Raw genomic sequence first — 25,847 nt, 5'->3', positions numbered from 1 at the left:
TGAGAATATCACTCTATGAATTTTTGCATGTGCGGTGCAGTTTCTCTAACTTCTTGACTCCAATCTAGCTTCTTCAAATTTGTGTCATTTACAATAGCATCAGCGACATCGCCACCATCAAATTCCAAGTCTGTGTCAGCTTCTGAATCTGTTTTGTCCGCTTCTGTTGCCATTTCAACGATTTCATCATCTGTCAGCAGTCGATAGTTGTTTGCATTCTTATCACAAATTAAACCATTCGTTTGGCTTATCGCAATGGTCAAACAAAATGAATTGATGACTCAATTTTTGCTTATGTAGTCAATAAAACTTATGTATGGACCCTGACGGTTAACAGAGGTGACAGTTAATGGAGAGACTGGTAATCGAGGTCCCACTGTAAATGTGAAATTTGTGGTAAGCAGTTTACTACAAAAAGTAATTTAAATAATCATATGAGAGTTCATACTGGTGAAAAACCTTATAAATGTAAAATTTGCTTTAAGCAGTTTCCTTATAAATCTGGTTTAAACAAACATATGAAAACTCACCCCGAAGAACCCCAACAGCACAAGTACATCCCTGGGACGTGCCACTAGGACATTCGTACGCCCTGAGGACGTACCGAGTACGTCCGATGTTACAAAATCATCCGTATCCAGGACGGCCGTCCAAACCTTTTTAGGACATTATATAAAATGTTTTTAGAAATTTTAAACATGGCGTTTAATTACTATATTAAACAATGTTGAAAAAGTCTAAAATTATTTTATATAAATTTAGTCATAATTTTTAAAGATGAAATCTACATTTAAAATGAAATACACACATATTATTATTATATCAAACAAATTTTTATTAAAATTTAACAAATAAATATGTTAAGATGTCTTTTTATTTTCTTCTTTGCTTGCTCCTCCAAATTTTGATAATTCTTTTACCTACAATAGATACCAATTAAAAATGAATAATCTTAATTAAGCTGTATTAGGTTACTTCATATAATTTTTCTATAGTTGTTTAAGAAATTTTACAATTGTTAGTAGCAAAATTTTTATACTTGGTATTTATTTTAGGTTATTCAGATGAGGAGAATAGAATCAAATTTATGGAACCACCTTCGTCTTATAAAGAAGAAGAATATACAAATCGACACTCTGAAGAGAAAACATTAAATCAAAATATGAAAGTTCAGACTGGAGGGCAAGTTCACATTGGAGAAAGACCTTATAAATGTGAAATTTGTGGCAAACATTTTACTCAAAACGGTCATTTAAATCAACATACGAAAGTTCACACTGGAGAAAGAGATTATAAATGTGAAATTTGTCTTAAGGAATTTACTCGAAGAAATAATTTATATCAACATATGAAAGTTCACAAGGGACGTTATGAATGCGAAATTTGTCTTAAGCAGTTTACTCAAAAAAATAGTTTAAATGAACATATGAGAATACATACTGGAGAAAGACCTTATAAATGTGAAATGTGTGACAAGCAGTTTGGTCGGAAATTTAGTTTAAATAACCATATGAAAGGTCACACTGGGGAAAAATCTCATAAATGTGACATTTGTCTTAAGCAGTTTTCTCAAAAAGGTCATTTAAATGAACATATCAAAGGTCATACTGGTGAAAGATCTTATAAATGTGAAATTTGTCTTAGGCAGTTTGCCCTACAAAAAAGTTTAAATAAACATGTCCTAGTTCACACTGGAGAAAAGCGTTATAAATGTGAAATTTGTTTTAAGCAGTTTGCTCAGAAAAGTACTTTAAATATCCATATGAGAGTTCACACTGGTGTAAAACCTTATAAATGTGAAATTTGTGACAAGCAGTTTTCGTACAAATCTGGTTTAGATGCACATATGAAAGTTCATACTGGGGAAAGACCCTATCAATGTGAAATTTGTCCGAAACAGTTTACTACAAAAAGTAATTTAAATGCCCATATGAACGTTCACACTGGAGAAAGAACTTATAAATGTGAAATGTGTGACAAGCAGTTTGGTCGGAAATTAAGTTTACATAACCATATGAAAGATCACACTGGGGAAAAATCTCATAAATGTGACATTTGTCTTAAGCAGTTTTCTCAAAAAGGTCATTTAAATGAACATATCAAAGGTCATACTGGTGAAAGATCTTATAAATGTGAAATTTGTCTTAGGCAGTTTGCCCTACAAAAAAGTTTAAATAAACATGTTCTAGTTCACACTGGAGAAAAGCGTTATAAATGTGAAATTTGTTTTAAGCAGTTTGCTCAGAAAAGTACTTTAAATATCCATATGAGAGTTCACACTGGTGAAAAACCTTATAAATGTGAAATTTGTGACAAGCAGTTTTCGTACAAATCTGGTTTAGATGCACATATGAAAGTTCATACTGGGGAAAGACCCTATCAATGTGAAATTTGTCCTAAACAGTTTACTACAAAAAGTAATTTAAATGGCCATATGAACGTTCACACTGGCGAAAGAACTTATAAATGTGAAATGTGTGACAAGCAGTTTGGTCGGAAATTTAGTTTAAATAACCATATGAAAGATCACACTGGGGAAAAATCTCATAAATGTGACATTTGTCTTAAGCAGTTTTCTCAAAAAGGTCATTTAAATGAACATATCAAAGGTCATACTGGTGAAAGATCTTATAAATGTGAAATTTGTCTTAGGCAGTTTGCCCTACAAAAAAGTTTAAATAAACATGTTCTAGTTCACACTGGAGAAAAGCGTTATAAATGTGAAATTTGTTTTAAGCAGTTTGCTCAGAAAAGTACTTTAAATATCCATATGAGAGTTCACACTGGTGAAAAACCTTATAAATGTGAAATTTGTGACAAGCAGTTTTCGTACAAATCTGGTTTAGATGCACATATGAAAGTTCATACTGGGGAAAGACCCTATCAATGTGAAATTTGTCCAAAACAGTTTGCTACAAAAAGTAATTTAAATGCCCATATGAACGTTCACACTGGAGAAAGAACTTATAAATGTAAAATTTGCCTTCAGCAGTTTCCTTATAAATTTGGTTTAAACAAACATATGAAAACTCACCCCGAAGAACCCAAACAGCACAAGTACATCTCTGGGACGTACCACTAGGACATTCGTACGTCCTGAGGATGTACCGAGGACGTCCGATGTTACAAAATCATCCGTACCCAGGACGACCGAACAAACCTTTTTAGGACATTATATAAAATGTTTTTAGAAATTTTAAACATGGCGTTTAATTACTATTAAACAATGTTGAAAAAGTCTAAAATTATTTTATATAAATTTAGTCATAATTTTTAAAGATGAAATCTGCATTTAAAATGAAATATACACATTATTATTATATCAAACAAATTTTTATTAAAATTTAACAAATAAATATGTTAAGATGTCTTTTTATTTTCTTCTTTGCTTGCTCCTCCAAATTTTGATAATTCTTTTACCTACAATAGATACCAATTAAAAATGAATAATCTTAATTAAGCTGTATTAGATTACTTCATATAATTTTTCTATAGTTGTTTAAGAAATTTATAGGCCTTGGGCCCGCATATACAATTATTATTTATGACCACACCGTTGAAACTTTTTGTACTTGTTATATGGGTGGAGTCGGACAAATTTTGAGCTTGGCGCATTATGGTAGTGGGGCGTTTGTCTGTCAAGCGGTGACGAAGTTGTCAACTTTATGCAAGAAAAAAATTTATTACCACATTGGTCATTCTATTTTAATCAATGGATTTTATCATGTAAACAACGAAAACAATTTTGTCGGACAAAAATATTGGGGCATACGACGCGTCGGACACGCTAAATATGTCAAATTTATGAAAATAATAAATTTATTACCACATGGATAATTTTAACGGTATCTACCATAAAGCATTTTTACAATAATGTGGTAACTTTGTCGGACAATTTTCACGGGGCATATGCGCAGTCGGACGCGCCGAAGATGTCAATTTCCTGAAATTTTTTTATTTACAACCATTTTTCCGACAACATTAGTAGGTTATAAGTAATTATATTCTTAATCAAAAAATCAAAGTGTCGGACAAAAATATTGGGGCAACTCGACAGTCGGACAAAAAATTTAATTTTTATTAGTAAACTGTACTTTCCAATTATGCTGGGTTCGTGCATCCCTTATTTTACAACCATTTTTCCGACAAAAGTAGTAGGTTACAAGTAATTATATTCTTAAACAAAAAATGTAATTGTCTGACAAAAATGTTGGGACAAACGAACAGAAAACTTAATTCTTTTAGGCTATCGACGAGGAGGTATTATCAAAAACAAATTATAAAACAGAGTTTCTCGGTTACTTTTGAATCGATTTAGCTGAAAATTGGTACACACACTGAGTAAAGCATTTAAAAGGGTATGACGTAGGTCGGAACCCAAAATTTTCTTAAAAAATTTTCCGACAAGAGGGAAAATTTTAGAAAAATTGTGATCTGATAATTTGTGTACATACTCCTTGAACAACGACAAACATCGTTCTGTATTTTTTTCTCGAATTAAAAAAAAATTTTCAGCACAGGTATCAGGTTATAAGTAGTTATATTCCAAATCAAAAAATCTAAGCGCCCGACATAAATAGTGGGGCACATCCAAAGTCGGACAAAAAATTTAATTTTTATTAAAAAACTATACTTTTAAACTATTCTGGGTTCGTGCATCCCTTATCTTTACAGCCATTTTTCCGACAAAAGTAGTAGGATACAAGCAATTATACTCTTAAACAAAAAATGTAATTGTCTGACAAAAATGTTGGGGCAAACGAACAGGAAACTTAACTCTTTTAGGCTATGGACGAGGAGGTATTATCCAAAAATATTGTAAAACAGTTTTTCTCGGTTATTTTTGAATCGATTTAGCTGAAAATTGGTACACACAATAAGTAAAACATTTAAAAGGGTATGACGTAGAGCTGTACCCAAAATTTTCCCAAAAAAATTTCGGACAAGAGGGAAAATTTTAGAAAAATTGTGATCTGATATTTGCGTACATACTCCTTGAACAACGACAAACATCGTTCTGTAGTTTTTTTTCTCGAAATAAAAAAAAAATTTCCGACACAAGTATCAAGTTATAAGTAGTTATATTCCAAATCAAAAAATTTAAGTGTCCGACAAAAATATTGGGGCAAATCCAAAGTCGGACAAAAAATTTAATTTTTATTAATAAACTGTCTTTTAAAAAATACTGGGTTCGTGCAACCCTTACCTTTAAAACCATTTTTCCGACAACATTAGTAGGTTATAAGTAATTATATTCTTAATCAAAAAATCAAAGTGTCGGACAAAAATATTGGGGCAACTCGACGGTCGGACAAAAAATGTAATTTTTATTAGTAAACTATACTTTCAAATTATGCTGGGTTCGTGCATCCCTTATCTTTACAACCATTTTTCCGACAAAAGTTGTAGGTTACAAGTAATTATATTCTAAAACAAAAAATGTAATTGTCTGACAAAAATGTTGGGGCAAACGAACAGAAAACTTAATTCATTTAGGCTATCGACGAGGAGGTATTATCAAAAAAAAAATTTTAAAACAATGTTTCTCGGTTACTTTTGAATCGATTTAGCTGAAAATTGGTACACACACTAAGTAAAGCATTTAAAAGGGTATGACGTGGGTCGGAACCCAAAATTTTCTAAAAAAATTTTCCGACAAGAGGGAAAATTTTAGAAAAATTGTGATCTGATAATTTGTGTACATACTCCTTGAACAACGACAAACATCGTTCTGTATTTTTTTCTCGTATTAAAAAAAAATTTCAGCACACGTATCAGGTTATAAGTAGTTATATTCCAAATTAAAAAATCTAAGTGCCCGACATAAATAGTGGGGCACATCCAAAGTCGGACAATAAATTTAATTTTTATTAATAAACTATACTTTTAAATTATTCTGTGTTCGTGCATCCCTTATCTTTACAACCATTTTTCCGATAAAAGTAGTAGGATACAAGTAATTATACTCTTAAACAAAAAATGTAGTTGTCTGACAAAAATGTTGGGGCAAACGAACAGGAAACTTAATTCTTTTGGGCTATGGACGAGGAGGTATTATCCAAAAATATTTTAAAACAGTTTTTCTCGGTTATTTTTGAATCCATTTAGCTGAAAATTGGTACAAACACTTAGTAAAACATTTAAAAGGGTATGACGTAGAGCTGTACCCAAAGTTTTTCCAAAAATTTCGGACAAGCGGGAAAATTTTAGAAAAATTGTGATCTGATAATTTGTGTACATACTCCTTGATCAACGACAAACATCGTTCTGTATTTTTTTCTCGAATTAAAAAAAAAATTTTCAGCACATGTATCAGGTTATAAGTAGTTATATTCCAAATCAAAAAATCTAAGCGCCCGACATAAATAGTGGGGCACATCCAAATTCGGACAAAAAATTTAATTTTTATTAATAAACTATACTTTTAAACTATTCTGGGTTCGTGCATCCCTTATCTTTACAACCATTTTTCCGACAAAAGTAGTAGCATACAAGTAATTATACTGTTAAACAAAAAATGTAATTGTCTGACAAAAATGTTGGGGCAAACGAACAGGAAACTTAACTCTTTTAGGCTATGGACGAGGAGGTATTATCCAAAAATATTGTAAAACAGTTTTTCTCGGTTATTTTTGAATCGATTTAGCTGAAAATTGGTACACACAATAAGTAAAACATTTAAAAGGGTATGACGTAGAGCTGTACCCAAAATTTTCCCAAAAAAATTTCGGACAAGAGGGAAAATTTTAGAAAAATTGTGATCTGATATTTGCGTACATACCCGTTGAACAACGACAAACATCGTTCTGTAGTTTTTTTTCTCGAAATAAAAAAAAAATTTCCGACACAAGTATCAGGTTATAAGTAGTTATATTCCAAATCAAAAAATTTAAGTGTCCGACAAAAATATTGGGGCAAATCCAAAGTCGGACAAAAAATTTAATTTTTATTGATAAACTATACTTTTAAATTATGCTGGGTTCGTGTACCCCTTATCTTTACAACCATTTTTCCGACAAAGGTAGTAAGTTACAAGTAATTATATTCTTAAACAAAAAATGTAATTGTTTGACAAAAATCTTGGGGCAAACGAACAGAAAACTTAATTCTTTTAGGCTATCGACGAGAAAGTAATATCAAAAAATTTTAAAAGAGTTTTCCCGGTTATTTTTGAATCGATTTAGCTCAAAATTGGTGCACACACTAAGTAAAACATTTAAAAGGGTATGACGTAGAGATGTACCCAAAATTTTCTTAAAAAACTTTCCGACAAGAGGGAAAATTTTAGAGAAATTGTGATCTGATATTTGCTTACATACTCCTTGAACAACGACAAACATCGTTCTGTATTTTTTTTTCCAATTAAAAAAATTTCCGACACAAGTATAAGGTTATAAATGGTTATATTGTAAATCAAAAAATCTAAGTGTCCGACAAAAATATTGGGTCAAATCCAAAATCGGACAAAAAATTTAATTTTTATTAGTAAACTGTATTTTAAAAAATACTGTGTTCGTGCAACCCTTACCTTTAAAACCATTTTTCCGACAACATTAGTAGGTTATAAGTAATTATATTCTTAACCAAAAAATCAAAGTGTCGGACAAAAATATTGGGGCAACTCGACAGTCGGACAAAAAATTTAATTTTTATTAGTAAACTATACTTTCAAATTATGCTGGGTTCGTGCATCCCTTATCTTTACAACCATTTTTCCGACAAAAGTAGTAGGTTACAAGTAATTATATTCTTAAACAAAAAATTTAATTGTCTGACAAAAATATTGGGGCAAACGAACAGGAAACTTAATTCTTTTAGGCTATGGACGAGGAGGTATTATCCAAAAATATTTTAAAACAGTTTTTCTCGGTTATTTTTGAATCGACTTAGCTGAAAATTGGTACACACACTAAGTAAAACATTTAAAAGGGTATGGCGTAGGGCTGTACCCAAAATTTTCCCAAAAGAATTTCGGACAAGAGTTAAAATTTTAGAAAAATTGTTATCTGATATTTGCGTACATACTCCTTGAACAACGACAAACATCGTTCTGTAGTTTTTTTTTTTCTCGAAATAAAAAAAAAATTCCGATATAAGTATCAGGTTATAAGTAGTTATATTCCAAATCAAAAAATCTATGTGCCCGACATAAATAGTGGGGCACATCCAAAGTAGGACAAAAAATTTAATTTTTATTAATAAACTATACTTTTAAAGTATCCTGGGTTCGTGTATCCCTTATCTTTACAACCATTTTTCCGACAAAGGTAGTAAGTTACAAATAATTATATTCTTAAACAAAAATTGTAATTGTCTGACAAAAATGTTGGGGCAAACGAACAGAAAACTTAATTCTTTTAGGCTATCGACGAGGAGGTATTATCAAAAAAAATTTTAAAACAGTGTTTCTCGGTTACTTTTGAATCGATATAGCTGAAAATTGGTACACACACTAAGTAAAGCATTTAAAAGGGTATGACGTAGGTCGGAACCCAAAATTTTCTTAAAAAATTTTCCGGCAAGAGGAAAAATTTTAGAAAAATTGTGATCTGATAATTTGTGTACATACTCCTTGAACAACGACAAACATTGTTCTGTAGTTTTTTTTTTCTCGAATTAAAAAAATTTCCGACACAAGTATCAGGTTATAAGTAGTTATATTCCAAATCAAAAAATCTAAGTGTCCGACAAAAATATTGGGGCAAATCGAAAGTCGGACAAAAAATTTAATTTTTATTCATAAACTATACTTTTAAATTATGCTGGGTTCGTGTATCCCTTATCTTTACAACCATTTTTCCGACAAAGGTAGTAAGTTACAAGTAATTATATTCTTAAACAAAAAATGTAATTGTCTGACAAAAATCTTGGGGCAAACAAACAGAAAACTTAATTCTTTTGGGCTATGGACGAGAAGGTATTATCAAAAAAATTTTTAAAACAGTTTTCTCGGTTATTTTTGAATCGATTTAGCTCAAAATTGGTACACACACTAAGTAAAACATTTAAAAGGGTATGACGTAGAGCTGTACCCAAAATTTTCCCAAAAAAATTTCCGCCAAGAGGGAAAATTTTAGAAAAATTTTGATCTGATAATTTGTGTACATACTCCTTGAACAACGACAAACATCGTTCTCTATTTTTTTCTGGAATTAAGAAAAAATTTCAGCACATGTATCAGGTTTTAAGTAGTTATATTAAAAAATCAAAAAATCTAAGTGTCCGACATAAATAGTGGGGCAAATCCAAAATCGGACAAAAAATTTAATTTTTATTAATAAACTATACTTTTAAACTATTCTGGGTTCGTGCATCCCTTATCTTTACAACCATTTTTCCGACAAAAGTAGTAAGTTACAAGTAATTATACGCTTGAACAAAAAATGTAATTGTCTGACAAAAATGTTGGGGCAAACGAACAGGAAACTTAATTCTTTTAGGCTATGGACGAGGAGGTATTATCCAAAAATATTTTAAAACAGTTTTCTCGGTAATTTTTGAATCGATTTAGCTGAAAATTGGTACAAACACTAAGTAAAACACTTAAAAGGGTATGACGTAGAGCTGTACCCAAAATTTTCCCAAAAAAATTTCCGACAAGAGGGAAAATTTTAGAAAAATTGTGATATGATATTTGCGTACATACTCTTTGAACAACGACAAACATGGTTCTGTAGTTTTTTTTCTCGAAATAAAAAAAATTTCCGACACAAGTATCAGGTTATAAGTAGTTATATTACAAATAAAAAAATCTAAGTGTCCGACAAAAATATTGGGGCAAATCCAAATTCGTACAAAAAATTTAATTTTTATTGATAAACTATACTTTTAAATTATGCTGGGTTCGTGTATCCCTTATCTTTACCACCATTTTTCCGACGAAAGTAGTAAGTTACAAGTAATTATACTCTTAAACAAAAAATGTAATTGTCTGACAAAAATCTTGGGGCAAACGAACAGAAAACTTAATTCTTTTAGGCTATCGACGAGAAGGTATTATCAAAAAAATTTTTAACAGTTTTCTTGGTTATTTTTGAATCGATTTAGCTCAAAATTGGTACACACACTAAGTAAAACATTTAAAATGGTAGACGCAGAGCTGTACTCAAAATTTTTCCAAAAAAATTTCCGACAAGAGGGAAAATTTTAGAAAAATTGTGATCTGATATTTGCGTACATAATCCTTGAACAACGACAAACATAGTTCTGTAGTTTTTTTTCTCGAAGTAAAAAAATTTCCGACACAAATCGGGTTATAAGTAGTTATATTCCAAATCAAAAAATCTAAGTGTCGGACAAAAATATTGGGGCAAATCCAAAGTCGGACAAAAAATTTAATGTTTATTAATAAACTATACTTTTAAATTATGCTGGGTTCATGCATCCCCTATATTTACAACCATTTTTCCGACAAAGTAGTAAGTTACAACTAATTATATTCTTAACCAAAACATGTAACTGTCTGACAAAAATGTTGGGGCAAACGAACAGAAAACTTCATTATTTTAGGCTATCGACGAGGAGGTATTATCAAAAAAAATTTTAAAACAGTTTTTCTCGGTTGAGCCAAATGATGATGATGATGATGATGACTTAGAGTTGTACCCAAAATTAATTTTGGGTATTAACTACAGTTACATTATTAACTACATTTTTTAACTACAGTTAAGAATTTAATATTCACCATTGGCGCGCATACGGGTAATATGAGCCGAAAAATACGTAATTTAATATGAAGTCAAAAATGTATAAAAATTAATTTTTTTTTAAATTGTACCAAAACGCCCCATTATTTTTGTCCGACAAGTGATCCAATATGCATTACACATGTAAAAAAACAGTACAAAATAAAAATAACATCTGTGGCAATAAATAAAAAATTTTCAGGAAATTGACATTTTCAGCGCGTCCGACTGCGCATATGCCCCGTGAATATTGTCCGACAAGGTTACCACATTATTGTAAAAAGGTTTTATGGTAGATTTCGTTAAAATTAGCTATGTGGTAATAAATTTATTATTTTCATAAATTTTAAGTTATTTTTCGGGTGTAACTACAATGATATTATGCTAAAAATGATGGTGTATCGCATATTTAAAATGCGTTTATCTCGAAAACGGTTGAGTTTAGGAAGATGAAAGAAGTATACCTTTTTTAAGTAAAACTAATAGGAAAATAAGAATTTTAATGTCAAAATTATACAGAGTGAGGGATAAAAAAAATTGAACGTAATAAATGAGTGCTGAAAGGCATATGTGGCGCCCTCTGGGAAATGCATAATTTTTGGTAAGGAATATAGATTTCTCGACTTAAGAAACCCCCAGATATAAAATTTCATGTTGTTATCTCATACCTATCAGGAAATATTCAATATTAAATAAAAAAAAAGTTTAACTTTGACACCCTGTATCTCGGCTATTATAAACTTTGTACTAAGGTAAGTTAGCTTAAATCGGCCTATTTTAACCTCAGGGACCTGAGGTTAAGCTATGGCCCATTCTTTACCAAACACCCTGTATGCATAAAAATTACTTTTTATTTTAATTGTACCAAAACGCCCCATTATTTTTGTCCGACAAGTGATCCAATATGCATTATACATGTAAAAGAACAGTACAAAATAAAAATGACATCTGTGGTAATAAATAAAAAATTTTCAGGAAATTGACATCTTCGGCGCGTCCGACTGCGCATATGCCCCGTGAAAATTGTCCGACAAGGTTACCACATTATTGTAAAAAGGTTTTATGATAGATACCGCTAAAATTATCGATGTGGTAATAAATTTATTATTTTCATAAATTTGACATATTTAGCGTGTCCGACGCGTCATATGCCCCAAAATTTTTGTCCGACAAAATTGTTTTCGTTGTTTATATAACAAAATCCATTGATTAAAATAGAATGACCAATGTGGTAATAAATTTTTTTCTTGCATAAAATTGACAACTTCGTCACCGCTTGACAGATAAACGCCCCACTACCATAATGCGCCAAGCTCAAAATTTGTCCGACTCCACCCAAGTAACAAGTACAAAAAGTTTCAACGGTGTGGTCATAAATAATAATTGTATATGCGGGCCCAAGGCCTATTAGTTGTTTAAGAAATTTTTAATTACTCAAATACAAAAGTAATCAAAGTAACGAATACTGTAAATGATTACTTTATACAAAAGTAACGATTTGTAACGAATAGTCGAAAGTAACTACAATCCACATCACTACTAGTACCGAGGACGCCCGATGTTACCAAATCATCCGTACCGAGGACGGCCGAACAAACCTTTTTAGGACATTATAAAATGTTTTTTAGAAATTTTAAACATGGCGTTTAATTACTATTAAACAATGTTGAAAAAGTCTAAAATTATTTTATATAAATTTAGTCATAATTTTTAAAGATGATATCTGCATTTAAAATGAAATACACATATTATTGTTATATCAAACAAATTTTTATTAAAATTTAACAAATAAATATGTTAAGATGTCTTTTTATTTTCCTCTTTGCTTGCTCCACCAAATTTTGATAATTCTTTTACCTACAGTAGATACCAATTAAAAATTGTGTGGTCGGCGGACAAAAGCAGACAAGTCACTTTTTGAGTTTTAAAGTTAAACCTAATTAAATAAAATTAAAATTTTGATTTTGAAAAAGGTCACTATTGGATATGGAACTACACATATCACAATTTATTTTTCTGTTGTATTTCAGCAGTAGATAATTTTTTTATCGCCAACCGTCACTAAAGTCATTCATTATTGTACTCAATTGCCCTCATTTGCGGCAGTAAAGTAACACTTTATTGTACTGAAAGAAGAATTTTACTTTACCTGCCGCGATTAATCAAATTAACTGAGATTGAATGTAAGTGGTCGATGGCAGTAATCGATTATTATTTATTTGACTGAGCTTAAAATTTATTTACTTTAATTATTAAAAATATTGTACAAGATTTACGTTATTATTAATTAAATTTATGTCATAAAGTGAAATTCTGTAGTATTTTGCAATTATATTCATATAAAATAAATCAAAACTTTACAGATTTAGTAATTAGGTACTTATTCAATATTGATAACAATGATCGATTAAACATCGAAATCGGCCATCATGCAAAAGCATTCTGTCATCGTCATTACTGTCAAATAAAATTTTTATTTCGTCTAAAATTAATAAAATTTTTAAATCTTGCAAGTTTTGTATTAATGCAAATATATATTATAAAATGGTGTTTTTGTTAATTCGATTATACATATACAGGACAGTGATAGATATTTACTGATAATTTGTTAGCAAATATATTTATTTAGATTTTCTAGTATTCATCAAGGGAAAAGCAACTGCGCTGCGAGATGCTACACTTCATAAACAATAACGTAACTATTAACAGTATTGTTCTGAAGCTATTTCCTTGTGGCATTTTTATGATTAATTATTTATATGTTAATAAAATTATTTTTTCATTTTAATTGTGGCTTATTTCCTATATAAATAATTAATCATTATTAACAGTATTTTTAATTTTTGGTATTTTATTTTAAGTGTTAAAATTAGTTTATTAAATAAAAATACGATTCAACTATTTAAAATATATTTATTTCGTTGAAATCATAATAATACAAGTATAACTTCTTACGTACACACTACTCTTCTTAAGTACACACACTTTTTGCATTAGGATGCAATTAAGTAAATGTTAATGTTTTTTATGATTGGCGATAAAATTTTGTATGCACCACGTCAGTAAATACTCTTTGTCGAACTTGTCTGTTACTCGCCTCGCTCTCTCTGCTCGTAATATCAGACTCGTTCGATAAAGAGTCACTTTACTGACTTGGTACATAAATAACTATTATAGGTGTTTTTAATAATCAAAAATGAGTTTCAAAAATTGACTTGTCTACTTTTGTCCGCCGACCACACAATTAATAATCTTAATTAAGCTGTATTAGGTTATTTCATATAATTATTTTTCTATAGTTGTTTAAGAAATTTTACAATTGTTAGTAGCAAAATTTTTATACTTAGTATTTATTTTAGGTTATTCAGAGGAGGAGAATAGAATGAAATTTATGGAAACATCTTCGTCTTATAAAGAAGAAGAATATACGAGTGGACATTCTGAAAAGAAAACATTAAATCAAAATATGAAAGTTCAGACTGAAGGGCAAGTTTACATTGGAGAAAGACCTTATAAATGTGAAATTTGTCTTAAGCAATTTACTCGAAGATATAAGTTATATCAACATATGAAAATTCACAATAAGAGACCTTATGAATGCGAAATTTGTCTTAAGCAGTTTACTCAAAAAAGTACTTTAAATGAACATATAAATTTTCACTTTGGAGAAAGGCCTCATAAATGTGAAATTTGTCTCAAGCAGTTTTCGTACAAATCTGGTTTAGATGCACATATGAAAGTTCATACTGGGGAAAGACCCTATAAATGTGAAATTTGTCCTAAACAGTTTACTACAAAAAGTAATTTAAATGCCCATATGAACGTTCACACTGGAGAAAGAACTTATAAATGTAAAATTTGCCTTAAGCAGTTTCCTTATAAAATAGGTTTAAACAGACATATGAAAACTCACTCCGAAGCAGTGGCGGCCCGTGAGGTAGTGCCATAGAGCCATGGCACTACCTTGCTAACTATGCAGAAACATATTTTTTATCTTCAAAACTTTTTAATTCCTGTTAATTTTTTTGTGTGTATTTCTTTTGATCTTCATAAATTATATAAAATATGGCAACTATGGGCGTAATACAATCCCTGCCACAGCGGAGATTATTCCACAGGAAAATCTCTCCTTCGTGCCAAAGTCAGTACTGACACGACTAAAGAGAGAAAGATTTTACGAGCATTCTATTTAAGTGACAGAGAAAGAGCTATATTGGACTATATAGTATACCTTTAAATGTGAATCTCTGTGCCGGGCACCAGGTTGAGTTTCTTTACGTGCTGGTTTGTCGCTTTTATTATGTATATTTTCTGTTAAAAAGTTTTGTATTTATAATTAAACTTTTAGGGCATCATGATCGTGGGTGTAGTGTGTAGTATAATATTTTGATTATTTCTTAACTTTAATTTATTAACTGACAATGAAGATTAGTATCTTAAAAAAATTTTTAAGAAATTTAAATTTTTAAGAATATTTTTTGTAAATATTTGAAAAAAACTACAAATGTTATAAGGTTTTGTGGAGCTTTCGAGTTAGCTTTAAGAGGTCACGACGAAAAACAAAATTCACAAAATAGAGGCATATTTAAGGAGCTGGTCAATTTTGGCGCCGAATTAGACAACGACTTAAAGGTTCATATTATTCAAAATAGGTCTTTCAAAGGTCTACCTTCTCCGGACATTTAGTTGCTTCTAATTTATTTATGTCGGAGAAGTTTTCTGCTTATAAGCATCAGTTCTCCGAATCATTTCTTAATGAAATATGGAGACAATTTTAATTTTTAAACAAAACTCGAGTTAAACTGAATTAGAAGTAGGTACTGTATTGGCGAGACGAATAAAGTACTACCTCTGGGGCTGTTTAGCTATCGGTTTTATTGTAGAGGGAAGGCTTAAAAAGCACATTTGAAGAAACTATTAAACTTTTAAGTATTTTAGTTACCATTCCTATATCAACATCTGAAGCAGAACTCTGTTTTTCGATGTTAAAACATAGTGCTTTAGGTATGCTATCTGCAGAAAAGCATTTTGTAAATTGTATTGATAATTTTAATAATAAAGACATTGAAAACTTTGCAACCAAAAAATAGAAGAATGAACTTCATATATCGTAAACTTTAAAAGTGACATTACAAAAATTTGTGCATGTGTGTGAATAATGAAATAGTATTATTTTTATAAATTGGTAAATAGAGACTAAATCTTAATAACAAACTTCAAGCACTATCAGCAGTAAATGCTGGTGGTAGGTTAAGAGGTTTTTATTATTAATTAATTTATGGAACTGTTTTGATCAATGTTGGACAATTGCTTGGCACCTCAGATCAATAAACATAATATACATAAGATAAAAATATCCGCGCATATATTTTTTCAGTTTTTGTTGTAAGTATACCTTTTTTGACAATACCGTGAATCCGTCACTAAAAATTTTGGCGGCTGCCCGAGTTCTGGCACTACCTTCTTAAATTGGTACGAGCCGCCACTGCCCCGAAGAACCCAAATACCACTAGGACATTCGTACGTCCTGAGGACGTACCGAGGACGTCCGATGTTACAAAACCATCCGTACCCAGGACGGCCGACCAAACCTTTTTATATTTTAAATTATTTATATTAATTAATATTATTATATTATTTTACATTATATAAAATGTTTTTAGAAATTTTAAACATGGCGTTTAATTACTATTAAACAATGTTGAAAATGTCTAAAATTATTTTATATAAAAGTCATAATTTTTAAAGATGAAATCTGCATTTAAAATGAAATACACATATTATTATATATCGAACAAATTTTTATTAAAATTTAACAAATACATATAAGATGTCTTTTTATTTTCTTCTTTGCTTGCTCCTCCAAATTTTGATAATCCTTTTACCTACAATAGATACCAATTAGAAATGAATAATCTTAATTAAGCTGTATTATTTTACTTCATATAATTTTTCTATAGTTGTTTAAGAAATTTTACAATTGTTAGTAGCAAAATTTTTATACTTGGTATTTATTTTAGGTTATTCAGAGGAGAATAGAATAGAAGAAGAAAAATATACAAATCGACACTCTGAAGAGAAAACATTAAATCAACATACGAAAGTTCACACTGGAGAAAGAGATTATAAATGTGAAATTTGTCTTAAGGAATTTACTCGAAGAAATAATTTATATCAACATATGAAAGTTCACAATAAGGGACGTTATGAATGCGAAATTTGTCTTAAGCAGTTTACTCAAAAAAATACTTTAAATGAACATATGAGAATACATAGTGGAGAAAGACCTTATAAATGTGAAATGTGTGACAAGCAGTTTGGTCGGAAATTTAGTTTAAATAACCATATGAAAGGTCACACTGGGGAAAAATCTCATAAATGTGACATTTGTCTTAAGCAGTTTTCTCAAAAAGGTCATTTAAATGAACATATCAAAGGTCATACTGGTGAAAGACCTTATAAATGTGAAATTTGTCTTAGGCAGTTTGCCCTACAAAAAAGTTTTAATAAACATGTTCTAGTTCACACTGGAGAAAAGCGTTATAAATGTGAAATTTGTTTTAAGCAGTTTGCTCAGAAAAGTACTTTAAATATCCATATGAGAGTTCACACTGGTGAAAAACCTTATAAATGTGAAATTTGTGACAAGCAGTTTTCGTACAAATCTGGTTTAGATGCACATATGAAAGTTCATACTGGGGAAAGACCCTATCAATGTGAAATTTGTCCAAAACAGTTTGCTACAAAAAGTAATTTAAATGCCCATATGAACGTTCACACTGGTGAAAGAACTTATAAATGTAAAATTTGCCTTAAGCAGTTTCCTTATAAATTTGGTTTCAACAAACATATGAAAACTCACCCCGAAGAACCCAAACAGCACAAGTACATCCCTGGGACGTACCACTAGGACATTCGTACGTCCTGAGGACATATCGAGTAGTGATGTTGAAAAAGTAACTATTCGTTACAAAGTACTCGTTACTTACGAATACTCTGATTACTTCGTACCAATCGTATCAGAGCGAGTAACGGCTATTGTATCTACTTTCATTACTCTGATTACTTCGTTACAAAATACAAAAATAATCGTAGTAATCAAATCATTTTTATCCCTTAAACAGATTGGTGAAGGTCGCTGTTGTATCGGAATACCTATACAAAATACCTACCTACTGAGAAATACGATTCTTGATATGATTACTAATACTCAAATACAAAAGTAATCATAGTAATCAAAGTAACGAATACTGTGTAAATGATTATATACTTTATACAAAATACCTACCTACTGAGAAATACGATTCTCGATATGATTACCGGTACTCAAATACAAAAGTAATCAAAGTAACGAATACTGTAAATGATTACTTTATACAAAAGTAACGATTTGTAACGAATAGTCGAAAGTAACTACAATCCACATCACTATTAGTACCGAGGACGTCCGATGTTACAAAATCATCCGTACGCAGGACGGCCGAACAAACCTTTTTAGGACATTATATAAAATGTTTTTTAGAAATTTTAAACATGGCGTTTAATTACTATTAAACAATGTTGAAAGTCTAAAATTATTTTATATAAATTTATTCATAATTTTTAAAGATGATATCTGCATTTAAAATGAAATACACATATTATTATATATCAAACATATTTTTATTAAAATTTAACAAATAAATATGTTAAGATGTCTTTTTATTTTCTTCTTTGCTTGCTCCTCCAAATTTTGATAACCCTTTTACCTACAATAGATACCAATTAAAAATGAATAATCTTAATTAAGCTGTATTATTTTACTTCATATAATTTTTCTATAGTTGTTTAAGATATTTTACAATTGTTAGTAGCAAAATTTTTATACTTGGTATTTATTTTAGGTTATTCAGAGGAGGAGAATAGAATCAAATTTATGAAACCACCTTCGTCTTATAAAGAAGAAAAGTATACAAATCGACACTCTGAAGAGAAAACATTAAATCAAAATATGAAAGTTCAGACTGAAGGGCAAGTTCACATTGGAGAAAGACCTTATAAATGTGAAATTTGTGGCAAACATTTTACTCAAAAAGGTCATTTAAATCAACATACGAAAGTTCACACTGGAGAAAGAGAATATAAATGTGAAATTTGTCTTAAGGAATTTACTCGAAGAAATAATTTACAGCAACACATGAAAGTTCACAAAGGACCTTTTGAATGCGAAATTTGTCTTAAGCAGTTTACTCAAAAAAGTACTTTAAATGAACATATCAATTGTCACTTTGGAGAAAGACCTCATAAATGTGAAATTTGTCTTAAGCAGTTTTCATACAAATCTGGTTTAGATGAACATATGAAAGTTCACACTGGGGAAAGACCTTATAAATGTGAAATTTGTCCTAAGCAGTTTACTAGAAAACATAATTTAAATAAACACATGAAAATTCACGAAGAACTTTCAAATTTGTCTTAAGTAGTTTACTCAAAGAATAACAAATGAAGAAATCCTGAGAAGAATTGGTACAGAACGACAACTGATGTGCACAATTAAACAGAGAAAAACGGCATACCTGGGGCACCTAATTAGAAACGAAAGATACCAGTTTCTGCAAACCTTAATTGAAGGAAAGATTGAATGAAGAAGTGGAGTGGGCAGGAAGAAAATGTCATGGCTCCGTAATGTCAAACAATGGACAGGACTAAAAAACAAAGGAGACCTAATACATACTGCAATGGATAGAGAAAAATGGTCAAACGTGATGATCGCGAACATCCATTAGTGGATTGCATAAGAAGAAGAAGAGAAGTTTACTCAAAAAAGTTATTTAGATTAGTGATGTAAAAAGAGTACCTACTCGTTACAAAGTAACGTGTATTCGTCCAATACCCAAAGTATCAGTTCTTCATTGTTAGAAATACATTCAAAACAGCTGTTTTGAATAAGCTAGCTTATTGGAATAGCCTTCGTGCCAAGCAAAAGTATTTCTATAACCAATCACTGGTGGCTAGTAGAAATGTTTCGGAATCTCAAATTTCTATTCCTTACCGATATTCTAATAAGTGGGTTCGACTGTACTCCTTACTTTTCGTAAATTAAGCGAAATTTTGCTGCCTTATACTAAAGCGGCTTAAAATTGACCAAATATTAAATTGTGTAAATTCTATTTTTAAAAGTCTTCTAGTATTCCGAATTAAAATTGATATTGTTGTTTTATTTTATGTTAATCCGGGTACTTTGCTGAACACGAATACGACATCAGAATCATCCCTCTGAATACTAGGTGCTCCGGGGTGGGTTCTGATAGTATATTCGTATTCAGCGACCTTAAAAACACTATAGTAATCTTTTTGCTGCAGGTCGACTCGTTGAAGCATAGCACTGACCATGTTACCTTCCTTGTATACCGTAGGCCCTAGATATAGCAGACTATTCTGCTATAATCCCAAAGCCGCATTAGCGGTATAAAACGGGAGACTATTATTAATCTTTTTGCATCAATTTATGCCTAAAACCCTCGAAACTCCAAATGACATGTCTTAGCAGTGACCCTGGGCACCAGAAGTCGAATCTGATGGCGTATTCATGTTCAACGACCCCAAAAATCCAAGAGTAACAAAATCTGGCCCTTAATATACTGATCCTGACGTGTTTGTGCACTTTGGAAGCATTTTATGCACTGTAAATGCATTTACAAACATTTTTCTATTGTACACTTTTTTCCTGACCCCATCTCGAACACAATGCAAAAAGTTGTAAGTCTATAGGTGCTGTATTTAAGAATTGATTTATTTTTTTCTAAATGTCCTGGTTTATTTATCGGATATTCTCTAAAAGTGCATGCTTAACACATAATTGCGAGTTTTCCAACTATGTATTTACCCCAGGCTGTGGGAGAAAAAACGTGATATAATTCAGGAATTTTTGAAACCTATCAGGTGTTGTAAAGGACGATGCCAGGAATAACTTCTACTAAAATGTAACCAAAAATATTGTGCGCTTTTTTTTTAATTGCGATTTTCATTTGTTAAATTTGCAGTTCTTAAAGATTTTTAATTTTGCAGCTTAGGATATTGATTTTAGAGAAAAACTATTTAATAGAAAGTTGCAGTGAATTTAAAAACCTACAATTTGAGCTATGGTATGTTTAATTTCGTTTATTGGTTATTGCAAAACAGCCTGCTAAAGGTCCAAAATGGCCGTTTTTTACAATTGCATTATTTATTGTACAAATGATTTTTTTTTTATTTTTTAAAGCTTTAAAATGAAGCTCTTTCAATTCCAAACATAAAAAAAATTGTAAAGCCAGATTAACGAATCTGTTGCTTAGATAATATAAATTGTTTTTCCCAAGAGATCAAATGTCGAAGGCTATAATTTTTTGAAAAAAAATCGTAGAGAGTTGGCGAAACATCCAATCTCCTTCTAAAGAGTTATATTTTTATACTCTGATGTAAATAAATGCGTAAAACATTTTTAAACCTCTAATTTTTGCGTTTGAAAATAAGGGGGCAAATCTCGTTATAAACATTTAGAGCTGAAGCAACCCTGTACATCCTATGAGTTTTTAACTTACAGATTATTGTTGCTGAAGACGAAGCAAAGATTTATAAAAAAATAAAAAATTTCTACGACGATCTGAGGCCGAGATAATTTTTGGGTTTTAAAATAAGGGGGCAAATTTCGTATAAACTTTTAGAGCTGAAGCGGCCCTGTACATCCTATGAGTTTCTAACTTACAGATTATTGTTGCTGAAGACGAAGTGAAGGTTTATAAAAAAATAAAAATTTTCTACAACCAACTTAAGCCGATATAATTGTTTTTTCTTTTTTAAATTGTGGTGCCTTGATTTATAACAATTAAGAAATTATTTTACAGTCATTGACTAAAGAAAGATTTATATTATCTTAAAATAAAAATATTTATAAAGTATAATTGCATTTAATTATTAAAAATTATTTTTAAAATCGGTGCTTTTGCGAGCGGCCGAATTTTGTATTGTCCATACAAAGCTTTGTTCCATGCAAAAAAAAGAATGTGTGTGTACTTTGTACGCACGTAAGAAGTTATACCTACTTCTATTATATAATTTTAACGAAATAAATATACTTAACTGTTTATATTTGCATTTTATTTAAATATTAAACTAACTTTCTTACCTACCACTTTCAAATTTTTTTTATTAAAACTACCAAAAATTAAAAAAAAAACGTCAATCGTCCGGGATTTGAACCCGCGACCTCTCGATCTCTAGTCCAATGTTACCTGTTTCCTCCCAAGAGTTCGGAGTTGTTTTTTAATTCTGAACAATTCATTGCAACTAAGTACATACTGTCTGTGTGCGCATGCGCGCAGTATTATGAAATTTTACTCTCAATCGCGCCTAAAGAAGTATAACTTCAAAAAAAAAACAAAATGTCGAAACCCAAAAGACTCCATTTTCAAACAAATAAATGTTTAAAAATAATGAAATCTTTGGATTTCTTAGTTCGGAAACAGATTCTCTGTTATACCTATTCCCATCCTTCTAAAATTGCAAGGAAAAAGGGTGATGGATGTAGAGACATGGGGAGTCTACATAGTTGCACTCCACAACATATCAATTCACCGAGGTAAAGATTAACAAATCTGCTTCCTAGTACTCGATACGTGAGTAAAACCGTGGGTAGATAAAAGGCATTATATTTAATTTCGATTCAGAGATCATTACCATCTTTCTATGGACCATTTCAAACTCTCTTGTTCTCATCAGGAAAGCAACTGTAATGATGCTCAAAAAAAAGTTTAAACAATTTTTGAATCTGAACATTTGAAAATCTGAATCGGAACATTTTTCCTAGCGGATGCGCAGTGGCTTTCTGGACTAATTAGATAATTGATAGTACCTACTTATAAAATATCTTTAAAATATACCTAAAATTTGGGACATCTTGGATATTAGTGCACCCTAATATGTCTGTGTAGATTTTGGCATTGGATCCGACCATCACTTGTAACACCGTTGCCGTATCCTCTATTTTTTCATACTATCACGTTATAATTTTTTGTGATAATAAATTTGTAAGTGAAATGTATCATTTGTGTATTTTAGGTATATTCTAATTAGTGTAGGAAACAAAGGTTGAACCTTGCAAAATGGACACAAGTCCGGTTTTATTTTTTTTCTGGTATATCAAGGGGTGCTTATTATAAGACTAACTTTTTCTGAAAAAATTTCGCCCCGGAACCTCCCTTTTCACCCCTTTAAAGGGGGTAATTTGTGGTTTTTGCAGAACGTAGCCCTTCCTGTAACTTTTACAAAAAATTTCTTTTAAAGAAATATGAAGAGGACTAAATTTTCTACGATTTATTTCCAACACCATCTCTCTATCATCCACCGTTTAGCGGGGGTGGCGCCCTAAAGTTGACAAGTTTTTAAAAAAGATGTTTTTAAAAAAATATATTTTTCCCTAACTGTAACGGAAATTAAGAAGAAATCCTGCGGCAATTATTCACAAATAATTGACTGATTTTTTGGTATAGGTTTTACTTAAGGATAATTGCCCTTTTTTTAATTACAGGGTGTTACATTTTAAAAAACCTCTTTTTATACCATCTGAACCGTTTATGCTAGAGTAAAAAGACTTTCAGCGATTACCCATGTACTGGTGCTATTTACAAATTTATATAATGCACCCCCATTTTTTCCCCGGAACCACCCCAAAAAAAAGAAGAATTAATAAATAAATTGATTTTCTTGGAATCCTTCACACACAATGCCCTTTATTAATATGCTTCATACATCATTTTGTGGACGTTATTATTACCCATGCATGGACACCAAGAGCAATTTCCTAGTGCAACCCCTTAAGCAAAAAAAAAAATAAATAAAATGGGGGGTTGAAAATTTTTTTTTGTTTTTTGCTTTTTGATCCATATGGGCATATGCTTCATCAATAGTGCTTTTCAAAAATATATATGGTTATTGCAACATCTCTGCGAAAACCACCCCTATCCTTGAAAATGTACTGCAGAAACTACCCCTATCCCTTGGCGAGCATGTTTTTACGATTTTCTCATTACCTATGTATTATTTTTAAACAAAACTTATACAAGGTTAAAGACCACTATTTACTCTAAAAATTATGTCCTATTCATTTTTTCGTATAAGCAACGGTTACGGCACAGTGGCGCCATAAACCTCATATATGCTTTGGCGGGCTCCAGTTTTTGTTTTTTTTTCGTCATCTGTTCGTTTTATTGATAAAGTACTTATGCAAAATAAAACAACACAGTGTAACCTACAAATTATGACTCATGCACATTTTACATTCTTTGCTCCCCAAAGCCACAGTGGTGGCCCAAAATAAATTTTTGCATATTTTCGCCACCTACATGCATTTTATTGCATTAATGCTACCTTAACAGCACAATATTTACCCTTAGGTGGTCGCTACACAGTGGCGGATCCAGGGAGGGGTGATGGGGGTGAACACCACCCCCCCCTCTCAAACCAAGTCATATTATATTCAAAGATTATAAAAATATTCATTTATTTTTATAGAAATTTAACCAATTGGCACCCCCCTCTTAACGATGCTGGATCCGCTACTGTCGCTAAAGCATAAAAAGTCATTCTTATAAAAATAATATTAATATTATATAAGTATTTCTATAAAAAAAAATGAATATTTTTATAATCTTCAAATATAATATCACTTGGTTTGAGAGGGGTGGGGGTGATCGCCCCCATCACCCCTCCCTGGATCCGCCACTGCTTAGCGACCACTTAGGGGTGAATATTGTGCTATTAAGGTAGCATTAACGCAATAAAATGCGTGTAGGTGGCGAAAATATGAAAAAATTTATTTTGGGCCACCACTGTAGCTTTGGGGAGCAAAGAATGTAAAATGTGCATAGGTCATGATTTGTAGGTTACACTGTGTTGTTTTATTTTACATAAGTACTTTATCAATAAAACAAACAGATGACGAAAAAATAAACAAAAATTGGAGCCCGTCAAAGCATATATGAGGTTTACGGCGCCACTGTGCCGTAACGGTTGCTTAAACGAAAAAAATGAATAGGACCTAATTTTTAGAGTAAATAGTGGTCTTTAACCTTGTATAAGTTTTGTTTAAAAAAAATGAATAGGTAATGAGAAAATCGTAAAAACATGCTGGATAAGGTATAGGGGTAGTTTCTGCAGTATATTTTCAAGGATAGGGGTGGTTTGCGCAGGGATGTTGCAATAACCATATATATTTTTGAAAAGCACTATTGATGAAGCATATGCCCATATGGATGAAAAAGCAAAAAACAAAAAAAAAATTTAACCCCCCATTTTATTTATTGTTTTTGGCTACAAGGGTTGCACTAGGAAATCGCGTTTAGTGTCCATGCATGGGTAATAATAACTTGCACAAAATGATATATGAAACATATTAATGAAGGGCATTGTGTGTGAAGGATTCCAAGAAAATCACTTTATTTATTAATTCTTCTTCTTTTTTGGGTGGTTCCGGGGAAAAAATGGGGGTGCATTATACAAATTTGTAAATAACACCAGTACATGGGTAATCGCTGAAAGTCTTTTTACTCTAGCATAAACGGTTCAGATGGTATAAAAAGGGGTTTTTTAAAATGTAACACCCTGTAATTAAAAAAAGGGCAATTACCCTTAAGTGAAACCTATACGAAAAAATCAATCATATATTTGTGAATAATCTCCGTAACATTTCTTTTTAATTTCCGTTACAGTTAGCGAAAAATATATTTTTTCTAAAAACATCTTTTTTAAAAACTTGTCAACTTTGGGGCGCCACCCTTGCTAAACGGTGGATGATAGAGAGATGCTGTCGGAAATAAATCGTAGAAAATATAGTCCTCTTCATATTTCTATAAAAGAAATTTTTGGTAAAAGGTACAGGAAGGGCTACGTTCTGCAAAAACCATAAATTACCCCCCTTTAAAGGGGTGAAAAGGGGGGTTACGGGGCGAAATTTTTTCAGAAAAAGTTAGTCTTATAATAAGCACCCCTTGATATGCCAGAAAAAAAATAAAACCGGACTTGTGTCCATTTTGCAAGGTTCAACCTCTGTTTCCTACACTAAATATGTTATGTATAGATAGGTTTTTACTTAATTATTTTAAATCATTGTGAAGTTTAACTTGCTAGGAATCTTGTAATATTGTGTAA

General features: G+C 31.0%; 2 protein-coding genes across 4 annotated transcripts in view; both read left to right on the top strand.

Moving 5' to 3' along the window:
* LOC126887491 (zinc finger protein 729-like) overlaps positions 1-3,337 on the top strand; it is a 124,215-nt gene extending 120,878 nt beyond the window's left edge. The window contains exons 2-3 of one of the 3 annotated variants that reach the window (XM_050655089.1): positions 1,056-1,517; positions 2,022-3,335. In XM_050655089.1, coding sequence (XP_050511046.1) covers positions 1,056-1,517; positions 2,022-3,082 — 1,523 coding nt within the window. In that variant the 3' untranslated portion in view covers positions 3,083-3,335. Of the gene's footprint in view, positions 1-1,055 lie in introns of all 3 variants that reach the window. The other 2 variants (XM_050655086.1, XM_050655085.1) reach the window with 2 other exon arrangements.
* A 10,730-nt stretch (positions 3,338-14,067) lies between these two features.
* Positions 14,068-19,143, top strand: LOC114336324 (zinc finger protein 235-like). The gene is made up of 3 exons (XM_050653208.1): positions 14,068-14,622; positions 17,251-17,485; positions 18,569-19,143. The coding sequence occupies exons 1-3, from the start codon at positions 14,068-14,070 to the stop codon at positions 19,141-19,143; spliced, it is 1,365 nt and encodes a 454-aa protein (XP_050509165.1).
* The last annotated feature ends 6,704 nt before the right edge of the window (positions 19,144-25,847 follow it).

This window comes from Diabrotica virgifera, chromosome 6 (genome assembly GCF_917563875.1).
Source record: "Diabrotica virgifera virgifera chromosome 6, PGI_DIABVI_V3a".
NCBI classification, from domain to species: domain Eukaryota; kingdom Metazoa; phylum Arthropoda; class Insecta; order Coleoptera; family Chrysomelidae; genus Diabrotica; species Diabrotica virgifera.
This window is presented reverse-complemented; position numbering and strand designations above follow the sequence as displayed.

Coding starts and splice junctions, on each gene's coding strand:
- LOC114336324 (XM_050653208.1), top strand. CDS start 14,068: ATGAAATTTATGGAAACATCTTCGTCTTATAAAGAAGAAGAATATACG. Junction 14,623..17,250: donor AAGCAGTGGCGGCCCGTGAG/GTAGTGCCATAG, acceptor ATTTGTTTTAAG/CAGTTTGCTCAGAAAAGTAC. Junction 17,486..18,568: donor TGGTGAAAGAACTTATAAAT/GTAAAATTTGCC, acceptor TATTTATTTTAG/GTTATTCAGAGGAGGAGAAT.